Here is a 12,611-nt window from a genome sequence, read left to right on the forward strand (position 1 = left end):
ATTTTTCTTCTTTTCCAAATGTTTTCTTCCATGAAGCAGTGGACAAAGCAGTTATCATTTTTTTAAGGGTTTAAACATTAAAACACTGACTGGGTTCAGAAAACAGTGAACTTTGTTTATAAATGAGAAACCAATGGATCTGACATCTATGTACGAGATACTAATAGATATAATTTAAAAAAATAATATTATACAAAGCAAATCAGCAAACTAAATCATGAGAAAAAGTTTAGCTTTTAGTATTACGAGAAATCCCTGCCTGTTTCGCAAATCCAAGAGAAAAATCTCAAATCCTAGCAATAGCAATCCTAGCAGCACGCAATCCAAACAGGTGAAGCAGTAATATATATTATTTTTTTTGGTAAAGCGGCAGGGATGAAAGAGGAAGGAATAGATATAATGACGTCTAGGTTTTCTTCTAGGGTTCTAAAAAATGACAACACAATACATATAATAATATCCCTAAAAGTAAATCCAAAGAGAGAGGGGAAGACTTATTCTTCTTCTCACACGTATTACCAAGAGGAAATCACATGCACTAATAGATAGTGACCCTACAATTCCATATACTAACCAATTGGTTATTTGCACCCCAAAACACACAACTACTTGTATCAAAAGAGCAAAGATATGTACACCCATATGCCCATATTGTTATACCCCATATTTATTGGTCGGGAACGGGTTAGAGGCCGAATCCAAAATTTCCGGGTATCACACTATCAACCACTAAGAAAAAGAATTTCTCCCGAAATTCAAAAATCTAAGTATGATTATTTTATTTTATTTAAAAAAAATCAAAATTTACCTTGCACAACCGCATCCTCCTTACGCACTTCAGAAGTTTCCAAATGGTTTAGTTTCCCTTGCATCTGTTGTTGTCTATGCGCAAATAGTCGTAAATCGTTTCTCGGTTGATATGGTTCTTTCTCACGATAATTCTGCCTTGGTCCAGTCTGGTATTGAGGCTGGTTTGCATTCATATACTGATAAACTCGTGGCATAGGACAGTCCTTGATAAAGTGATCGCTACTGCCACAACGGTGGCACACATAATTTGCGTATGGTTTTGCAGGCAACCCTAAATTAGGACAATCCCTAACAAAGTGACACTCTACTCTGCAGTGATAGCATACCTTTGGTTCAACTATTTTCCCAATATCATCAATATGCTGACGCTTTTCGTTCCTCTCAATATCATCAATATGTTGACGTTTCTGGCTCCTCTTTTGATCTCTCGGCTCCCTTTTATTCTGGTTTTTATTCCAGTCTGCTTCTACAGCTAATGCAGTGTCAAGAACATCATTGTAAGTGGTGAGGCGACATGGAACTAACCTAGCACGAATGGCAGGTTTCAGTGCATTCTGAAGTTTTCTTGCTTTTCGTAATGGTGTATTTATCAAGTTATCCCCAAAACGTTCCAATTCACCGAAATTCTTGTCCAGTTGAGAAACCGTCATGTCTCCCTGAGTTAAGGTTGCAAATTCAGCACACATCTGATCTTTGGATGTCTTAAGAAAATACTTTTCAATGAACAATGTTTCATACTCTACCCAAACAGTAACATTTCGGAATCGTCTTATCGAGTCCCACCAAAAGTCAGCAGCTCCACTAAAAAGATATGTAGCAAAACGAACCTTGTCATTCTCTTCCGCACGTAAGGCTATGAACTCCTTATGTATCCCCATTAACCACCTTTCAGCCTCAAGAGGTTCTTGAGTCCTCTTAAATTATTTTCTTCCAACCACCTTTAAGAAATTTTCTAAGTCCACTCTACCCTCATGTTGGGTCCCTACAACCTGGACCAGTGTTCCCAATGTCCCAAAAACTCGGTCTAGGATAGCTTCCATGCGTTCCCTTTCTATCCTCTCCTTCTTCTCCATTTGGTTGAGGACCGTTGGTGTTACCACATCGAGGAGGCATCTTTAAAATAAAGAGACACGCGCACTAAGGATAATATCTAATTCGAATCCTAATTTAACTAATACACACAACATTTTATAGTATAAGTTTTTTTTTTAGTTATTTACCCCAACCCCAATGTAAATTAAATATGCAAAAACTTGATAAAAATTAGATAAATTCAATTTCCAAAAAGAATAAACAAAACATAACACAATTTTCAAAATCATTTCGAATCATAAGTCACAAAAATAAATTAGAGTGCAAACTTTTTTTTTTCGAATCATAAGTGACTTCATTTTGATATGAGTAACTGTACCTAAACGTGTGCACCTTGTTGGATCAACAATAGTGAACCGAAGTTAGCCATATGAACACTTTCATATCAAACTTATTCATCGTAACCATAACTAGTTCAAATAACTCAAATGAAACTAGTTCTAAAGTTGTTCAATTGTTTATATTCTCGTAGAAGTATACAAGACACACTTGAAGCAAAATCGATTTTGATTCACTATGGTTCCCGGACTTGGAATATCATGCAACAGTTTAGCATACAAGTACGCATACTGTATTATATCCAACCATGGTTAATTGTTCTAAACTCCTATTTCAATCATTGAAACATTCTTAGAAGACGGCAATAGTTGTCTCACACAAACTATTAGCTTCAAAGTATGCGTACTTGGAGGGTATGCGTACCCGTCCGCATACTGGTGAACCCAAACTTAGTCCAGGTACCTAGGTATGCGTATCGTATGCATACCAGAGTGGGTTAAGTTCTAAAATCGATTTGTTTATGAACTAATACATTTATATAATAAGGAATGCAATATTTTCCAAACAGTGACTATAATGTTCATGACTTGATTCGAATAAATCAAAATTGATTTTGCTTCAATTGTGTCTTGTATACTTTTATGAGAATATAAACAATTGAATAATTGTAGAACTAGTTTCATTTGAACTAGTTATGGTTAAGATGAATGAGGTTGATATGAAAGTGTTCATATGGCTAACTTCGTTTAACTATTGTTAAGCCAACAAGGTGTACACGTTTAGGTACGATTACTCATATCTAAATGAAGTCACTTTTCATTTGTGTATGTTGATGGTGGATTTTCAACAAAGGTCAAAACCGTAAAATCATGATATTTCATGTTTCTGACACGGCTTCAGGAATCCATGTGACGATTCATCTTTTACGAAGTATGATGCATATGTCGCTCAAAAGGCCTCTCTGGAGCGTTCGACACCGGGAATTTCATCATAGCCTCTATGTAGAATAACGTAATTGGGCGGTTCTCCATAAGATTGAGGTCTTAACGCCTTCAGGATGTCAGTGACACTCACTGTTCCCTGACTACATAGAGGAATTCACTCTACATAGAAGAACGATTGGGCGGTTCTCCGTACGATTGAGAGCAATAATGCCTTCAAGAGGCCGGCTACATTCACTGTTCTCTGACTATGTAGAGTGTCCGTGTATAGACTCAGGCAGTCCTCCATACATGAAATGTTTAGAGGGAAAAACATTTTCGGGCCATTGGCAACACTCGCTGATTCACTGACTATACGCAAGATATTAAATTCTACGTCATATTCACCATTGAATTCCTAGAAGATAATCTATCTTATCTTATTGCTCCTATTCCATGGTCAAACTCACGACTGTTTCTATGGAATGGTAATAGATAAATGTATTACTCTGATTTCATGATCGAATCCACGGCTGATCTCATGAAATGGTAATAGATATTACTCCGGTTTCATGGTCGAATTCACGGCTGATCTCATGAAATGGTAATATCACCACCTATCTTATTACTCAGATTTCATGGTTAAATCTACGATTCCATGAGATGGTAATAAAATTATCATTTTATTATTCCGAATCCATGGTTAAATCCACAGCTGATTCTATGGATTGATAATAAATGACCACTCACTTTATTGCTCAGTTTTATGAATCATTCTCCATTGAATTTCATAAATCAGTAATAAGTACTCAACAACCAGGCATCTGGACCATCATTGAGTAAGCCCCAATAAAATGGTGCAAGTGTACTCGACGATGATGCACGACCGAGCACCCGAATGCGCGAACGAGCATCCAAAATATGGACGAATGGGGAATCCTACACGGAATGGGAGAGATAAAATAATAACATTAAAATAATGAAGAGGCGCCCATGGGCCGGACCCACCGGCCGGCCGGCCGTGCCTTAGTCGTGGTCGGTCCCATGCCTCTTCCATTATTTTCCTTATTTTTGTTATTTTCATGAACTCATGAAAACTCCTCTATTCTAGCAACTTTCCTTGTTTGCACAAAACTCATGGTTTCTCCATATTTTCATGGTTTCATGAAAAACAATAATATAAAATAGGGAAAGGTGTCGCGGGACCGGGAAACTTAGCAGGACAACCATGCCCTAGCCATGGCCGGTCCCATACCTTGCAATCCATAATCTTTTATAAATTTTCATTTCTCTCATCTCATGAAACTTCCCTGTTTCAGCAAAAATCATGGTATCTCAAATATTGCGCAAACCATGAAAAGGCCAAAAGTCAATGTGGTCACATGACCGACTAGGCTACTCACGAAAATATATTAAAATATTATTATTTTAATATCCACGAAATTTTAATCAAGCGGGCAAGGTTCTACTTGCTCATTCGAGCAAAATCGAGAATTTCAGTCAAAGATCGAACTCTTCTGAAAATCCAAGATATTGCTCAAACGCACATCAAAAAATGCCGAAAACTCTCAGGACCGAGACACAGGCATTATGGCGACACGAGCATGCTCCCTTGACCGACCAAGGGCGGCTCTAAGGCTTGCAACGAGCCGGTCCCACACGTTTCCACATTTTTGACCTAATTTGTGCAATTGCTCATATTTAGTCCAAACTATTTCCAACCAACTTGGGATTTTCTCAACCGACCATCAGCTGGTCCCACACTCTCAAGGGCCGTTTCCATGCCTTCTTGGCCGGTCCCTCACTCCTCCATATATTAAGTTTTATTACCTAATGCTCAGACGAGCACTATTTCAGTAAATGATGAAACCAGCATTTAATCATCATTCTTTCACCAACTCTGGTGCACGCTCACTCAAGCGCTCGAGCACCACATGGACGTCCATAATTCCATGTGGTCAGTCCTCTCTCACTTGACCTATTTTCAGCGATCCACCAATTAACGAACAATTGATCAAAAATTAGGATTTTGAACAAACGCTCAACAAATCATCATTCTGAGCATGTTCACACACTGAATAAATTTATGCTGATCCAGCAAACAACACGCGGATTAATTATATAATATTTGGTAATCTACCAATATTTTACTGGGTCACGTCACCAATAAATAATTCGCCGAATTGAGCAATACTTGCTCAATTGCTCGAATATTGATCCAATTATCAATATTCAGTAATTTATCAGTAATCCGTCGAATTGAGCAATACTTGCTCAACTGCTCGAATTTTGATCCAACTATGAATATTCAGTAATTCGTCGAATTGAGCAATACTTTCTCAATTTCCCAACTATCAAGATTCAGTAATTCACAATACTTGCTCAATTGCTCCAATATTGATCCAACCATCGATATCCAGTAATTCGTCGAGCAATACTTGCTCAGTTACTCGAATGTTCCACTGAGCAATTCGTCATTCATGCTCAATTCAACAAAACCTAGACTCATTGTCTAAATCAGTAAACGTGACTAATTTAATACACGTCTATCATGCAGACTCCATGATTCGTGAGACATCAATCACGTCACAAATGGGGGATATCAATTAGGGTTTTGGTCTGGCGGCCTACAGCACGTGGATTCATCCACGATGATAATGTGAGTAAGTCGTGCAATGGTTGAAGGAGTTAGCAAAGTAGTGGGTGTACGGTTAACCAAGTCTCCGCACGACATGGAACTGGTTTCACCATGATCTTCCCCTTTCCCACTCTTTCGCTCGATAAACCGTCACACTTATAGGGATAAGAATGTTCCTCATTCTTGCAATATAAATAAGTCCAAATCGAGGACAACCGATCATTATCATCATTCGTCAATAACTCGATTAAAACTTATTCACATAACTCAACTTAAACAGTTCATCAATTTGCAGAAACCTTCAACACATCCAAAATCCTTGATCATCATTGATCCCACACAATTCTCAGCTTCCCTCCTACAGATCAACCCATATCCCTCTTTGTGACCGAATTGACTCTAGAACGGCCATTGACTTTGTTTAAGCCGGAGTCCTACAGATTGATCTCTCGAATCTAAGCACTCCCTTTGCAGTGCATCTATGTGAGGTTCAACAGTTTGATCGGTTGAGGAGTCTCGTCCACACGCTCGACTCCTCACTTTCCTAAAAAACCAGCAAACCGTTTTTCCCATCCACAGATTGGCGACCACAGTGGGAGATTAACCTCTCGGTTGCAATCTCATATTTTCGCAAAATGGTTGATCTTAGGTCAGGTTCAGTTACAAATCCTAACAAGAATATTGCTAGCGCCAGCAACAATGGTGGTATTCCAGAAACCATTCCTGCTTCCAACAATGGTGGTGACACTACTCCTCCTCGAACCAATGTCGAAAATCATCCTCTTTTCGGCCGACATCCCGAGGAAGTCATAGAAAATCCACCCACCATCGCTGATCTCATGAAAGTGCAAGAAACTCTTGCCAAAAATCAGACCGACATGGCCGCGACCCAGAAAGATCTATGCAACTATCTCAAAACCCTCACTGACAAAGAGATGTGCGTCTGGGGACTGCTCACCACTGTGCATCTCAAGGGAAATGAATTCAAGCGAGTATTGGTCGATGTTGGCACCGCTGTCAACATCATTCCTTTGAAAACTCTCAGAGCTGCAGACATCACCCGGCAAGAAGCCACTCATGCTCCGGTTTCAGTCAGAGACCATGAAGGGATCTCCAGGGATGCACACGATTACATTGTTCTCAAGACAAAAGCTGATTTAACTTGGACGGAAACCAAATTTCACATAATAAGAGAATATCCATGGTATGACATGATTCTTGGATGATCATGGATTCATGATGGAAAGGTAACTCCAACACATTCAATTACACATTTCTCTATTGAGGAAAGCTCTGATTCAGAAGAAAAGGAGTACGATCCATCGTTTGAACATCTGGAGAAAGACGAAGCCTTGATGGAGCTCACACAAAAACCTGAGAAGAGCGTACATAATTTCTTCAAGAGGTTCCGCACTCAGGAAAGTCTTATTCCTCCTCATGTGCTTGTATTATCAACTTTCAAACATGTTACCCTGGTCCGAGGACTCAATTATGCTCTTAACTTGGCTGTCACCAAACGCTATGAATGGATGGCTTCGCCTCAACAATATTACACCAAGTGATTAGATGTAGAGCCTCTACGGATCCAACATCTCACAAACACGATCATTGATAAAATAATGACCTAGTTTGACAACCAATATTCTGGGTACTCTCCCTTGCATGAGTGTCCACACATGTCGCAGAGAGATTCTCAGACCTGGGATCCTAACGTACGAGGAATCCTTAACCAGCAGAAGATATTCAAGGCACGAGCAACCTAACCCAACAAATTTCATGGAGGATATTTAGTTCTCAAAGCAGTTAAACTCAAAGAGCGTTCAAGGAGGAAGCCTAACTGGGAAGGGCCTTTCAGGATCACCAAATCCGTGATCGGTGGGTACTACAAGTTGATCGACATGGATGATAAAGCCATTGTACCAGTGATTCGTGAGAAATGGATCCAAGATTTTTGAAGCCTAAGACATGTACATTTGAGGTATTGGAGTTCAAGACATGAACGTCCAAAACATCTGGATTTGGCATTTAGGATTTTCTTTCATTGTCTTTTCAATCCCTCTAAAACATTTGCAATACTTGCATTCAGTATTTGAATTCAGCAACTTATCAAAGTTCTTTTACTTGAAGAAAAAATCCCTATCAAGTCCAAAAGAAAATCCTCAATCAATCACCTATCCAAAACCGATCAAAAAACCAAAACCAAAATAAAACTTCACATCTCTCAGAAGTTCAAAGTTCAAGAGATCATGGAAAATGAACTAAAGGAAGCCATCAAAGTAAGATTTCTTCTCCTCTGCAACTTTCAAGACTTGCAAAGCTGCCTTGGCCGACTTCAGCTCTTTCGTCAATATAGCAACCTCCATCTCCTGCTTTGTCACATAATCAATTGTCAGAGGTACATTCTCCTTGACTGCTGATTTGATAGCTTTCATTCTTTCACGAAGTCATCTCACGTTGAAGCCCATATTCTCAGCATGATCCAGATTGTGCTCCCAATCAAAGAGTACACCTGGAGTTACGGTATTTCTGGCCCTGGTTCGCATGTCATCTATAACTCGCAAAAGAGCTCATACCTGATTAGTGGAGAAATAAATCTTTTCTGGATCTATGGCGACGACAATGTGACCATACCTCTCCCATATTTATGTATACATGACCGCATATGCACTGGGAATGCTGAATCCACCGACAAATTCATGGTGTGGGAATGACTCACCAAATAGAGTAACAAGAACGACCCTTGAAGTAGGATACTTGTATAACACCATACGATTCTCAACAACTGCTACCGTTGCTGGAACGGTTTTTCCCATCTCTAGAATGATCTCTTTTACGCTGGAGAAACCTCTTCTATTTCCATTGAAGCAGTGGAGTCAATTTGGTCGTTTCTTCCGCGACTGGCATGGTTTCTTCTACCTCTGAAGTGGTGGAAATTGGAATCATCTCCTCCTCGACAACTTCAGTAGCAACATCCTCATGACTTTGAGGTGCAGAGATGGTAGCATCGTCATTTGGATTCACCATATTGCTCGAATCTTCGTCATTGGCTCTATCATTCCCAACTTCAATAATTGGCACCTATAATGAAGATTACATGAGATTAGACCAATCCAAGCAAAGGAAATAAAATCAATTGTAAACCTAAGGTGTAAGTAATCTAACATCATCAAGGTTCATTATTATGCATTCACAACATGATCAAATAAAATGGAAGTCATGAAAACACGTTTTACGGCGGAGCTCATCTGAAAAGTTTTCCACTGCCTTGTATAAGACGATGAACTGGGAACAATTGGTGACGAATCTAAGGTTGAGTTATAATTCTTTTAGTACGGATGTCCTCTACAGTATATCAAAATTTCATGGCATTTGGATAAACGAGCAAAACGATGTGGCCGAAACATCCAACCACATGCCAGCTGAGAAATTTCTGAAGGTCTCCTGAAAGTTCACTGTTTCGTCGATCTCGGCCTCTAAAAGTGCTCAAAACCCTAAAAGCTTTTGCGCTAAAGCTTGGAAATTTCCTGGAGATGAGGATTCATCGGTGGATTGCGAAAATCCGACATCAGATGAAGATTTTATGACGTTTTTGCTAAAATATGAGTTCTGAATTTTCTGATGACGTATTTCGGCAAAAAATTTCATTTATGCATTGGGATTCTCATTATTCATCAACAAATCAGCAATATTATACTTCTATGAAGAGAAAGAAGAGTGTATGCTTACTCTAGGATTTTCTAAAGTGCTCGGAAGATTAGTTTGGTCGACATCAACGTCAGAAGCATTATTACTTTTTTCCGATCCTGATACTTGGAAACTCTCTTGCACACTACCACTTGATGGAGAATGGATGGTATGACCGTGTTGATTCTCCAAAACAATGTCCTCCTGGATACATCCATGATTATTATTATTCTTACTCAAGAAATATCATGATCGATTATGTGAAGAAATACTTACATCGATTTCTTCATCACTAGATTCATGAGCCGCTTGCCCAGCAGCAGTAAATCAAAGACCGTCAATACTTGACGGAGCAAAATTCTGTAACGAAGTAACAAACATTTGTTTCATGATCCTGGTTTCACGGATAAGAAGAAATCACTGGGAAGGAAGTTTCGACATCTCACCAATGAAACGACTGGAGACTTGACAGCGTTGAACAACATTTTACAGTTTTCTCTCATGCCTTCTCCACCATCGAAAATTGCTTCTGTTTCCAAGAAATTTGCATCGATTCGAGGTCTCACAACACGACCATCATGTGAAAAATTCATGAAACAGTGTGAATGCAATTATTATAATTTTATGAAGGTTATGAAAAAGATACGTTCTCGTGAACACCCTGGAGGTGTTTTTCTCTTATCACTGTCAGGGAGAGGCTTCAATCTCGGTCGAGTGGCAATCATCTCAGCAGAAGGAGGATCTTCCAACGAAGTTTGGGTAGCCATAGCAAAATCATATAAACGTTCAAGCTGCTGAGACCAAAAGTCTATGTAACATAGAGTTACATATGTCATCGAGTAGAGCAAGGGAACCAGTAACTACTTCATTCTTCATGGGTACGATCTAAGCAAGTCCTAAGTTTCTCAACTGATGGTATATTACTTCGGAAAGTTGGAACACACTGATCCATACCCATTTTCCGAGTTGCTCTATCAATGTTATACTCTTCTATCGAAAGGTCTCCATGAATTGTTGATATCAAGTAACCAGGAGTGCAACTCAGTATAAAAGACCTTTCGTCGTTACTCAGTAAGAACATGGCGAGAATCAGCATTTGGCCCTTGTAAGATAGTACGAGGAACCGATGCATAATCTTGGAAGCGTTCCCACAATAAAGCTTGAATGAACATCATGTTAGCATAACACTCAATTTTCATGAAGCTGTTCGAGACACATGAATCCATAACCAAAGAATCCAGGTTCGAATATAAAGTTCCCATGAAAAGACTACCGATCGGGAGCTTCTCACCTTGGGCCATCTTAATAGCAAAAGGGATCACGAACGGCTTCAACAAATTTCCACTATCTTCAAAGACATCTCTGGACAACCACAAACACAAAAATGCGGCAATAGACAACGTACCGTCAGTAGGCCTGTCAGGATCAGCATCTCTCGGCCACTAGTGTGTCAACCAATGAGCATAACAACATTTACTGAACACCTTGTTAATTTCTTCCATCTTGGCTGCCAAGATGTTAGAAATTTCCATCTCTTCCGCTGAAATACCTTCGGGAAGATTGTCGGTAACTGGAAGGTGCAACAAAGCAACAACATCCTATAAGGTGATGGTGAACTCTCCTCATCTACATATGAAAGTGTGAGTTGGAATGTACCATCGATCCATCACAGCCACTATACCTCGCGCGTAATGATAAATAAACAGGTCTCCAGATGGCTGAATAGCTCTTGTCACTTGTGCACGGTCCAGCATACCTCGAACGTGGGGAAAACTCAGTATATGTCTTGCCCATCCAGAGAACTTTTCTAAGGGTCGACAAGAAATCTTAAATTCTATGATCGAGTGATGAGTGCTAAAAAGTGCATATTTCTATATATTTTTCTTGGCATTTAACTCATCTTTTGTGCATTAATTCTACATTTTATCCCATATTCTGTATTTTCATTGTTTTCAAGAATAAATACTTTTCTTAATTAATTTTGCATTTTTAGGTACTAAATAAAGCCTGGTTATCTCACGGAGCGAAAAGAGCAAAGGAACGGCAAAGACTCCCGCTAGGAGGAAGCGAAGAATGATGTTTGCAAGAGCCGGATCAACTAGAAGTGGGCTTGAAGAGGAAGAATTGTTCTTAAAGAAGATATGGGCTTGGCATACCCAAGGCCCAAAACCCTTACCCAAATCCATTTCCATTATCCATACCCATTTCCATGAGAGCCGTCAGATTGGATCCATCTTGTCATCCAACGGTCGCCTCATCATTGTGCATCAAAATCCAAAGCTCCTGTCAAACACCATAGTACCTAACTCCATCTGGAGCCGTCAGCTTCGTTGTATCACTTAATCCAACGGTCGCTCAAATCCTTCTTCTATCTTGCCGTTAGATTCAATCTGAAGTTGATGATCCAACGCCTTCCACTCGTTGTTCATCAAACTCCGCTGCACCTGACCAACACCTAAACATCAAACCCATCGACCCAAAACAAACACCCACCTTCTTCTTCCCCAAAATTCCATTCCCCCAAAAACCTCTTCCTCCCCCCACAGTTGCAGACCTCACCTCACCCATCGCCACCATCACCTCCCCAGCCGACCATCATCAGAACAACCATACCCTAGTTACTCTCCTTCTTGTTCTTAGCACCCACCACTCTTAGGTGCTACATCCAAGACAGAGATGGAACTAGGGTTTCACAGTGGAGAGAAGAAGGAAATTGGAGCATCGTTCGAGTAGCAGAAGAAAGTTGAAGCATGGGTCAGCGCTCAATTACAGAGGGGACAGCAAATTCAGAGGGTATGGTGAGTTTTTCCCAAATTCCTATAAACCCTAATTTTGTTAAATTTGGGGGTTTGGTGTAAAAACCCTAATTGGATGTTCTGATTATAAATAGGAAGTGAGGGTGTAATGTTTTGGGTATGCCTGGGCTAGCCAGAGCTTCACTCAAGAGGACTGGACTAGCCAGTTCCTCAACTGTGTTATCTTCAGTTCATGTTTTGTTTGAATGCAATGTTGTTTCAAGTGTAATTTCCATGTTCTAAGCTCATAGATAGGGTGATGAGGAAACCCTTTGAGCCATTGCTAAGTTTCATTCAGTTATAAACATAATTCTTGTTGTGCTTGAAATGTTTAGGATAGTCTTAATCAAAGCACTTTACATTTTGCTCTCACAGTGCATATCATGTATGCAT

The 12,611-nt window shown here is 39.7% G+C and overlaps 1 protein-coding gene across 1 annotated transcript; it reads right to left on the reverse strand.

Annotated features, from left to right (window-relative positions):
- Window positions 1–797: 797 nt before the first annotated feature.
- LOC113352600 lies at window positions 798–1,688 on the reverse strand. Its single transcript, XM_026596407.1, has one exon. The coding sequence runs from the start codon at window positions 1,686–1,688 to the stop codon at window positions 798–800; it is 891 nt and encodes a 296-aa protein (XP_026452192.1).
- Between the last annotated feature and the right edge of the window lie 10,923 nt (window positions 1,689–12,611).

Source organism: Papaver somniferum, chromosome 2 (assembly GCF_003573695.1).
Source record: "Papaver somniferum cultivar HN1 chromosome 2, ASM357369v1, whole genome shotgun sequence".
In the NCBI taxonomy this organism is placed as follows: Eukaryota; Viridiplantae; Streptophyta; class Magnoliopsida; order Ranunculales; family Papaveraceae; genus Papaver; species Papaver somniferum.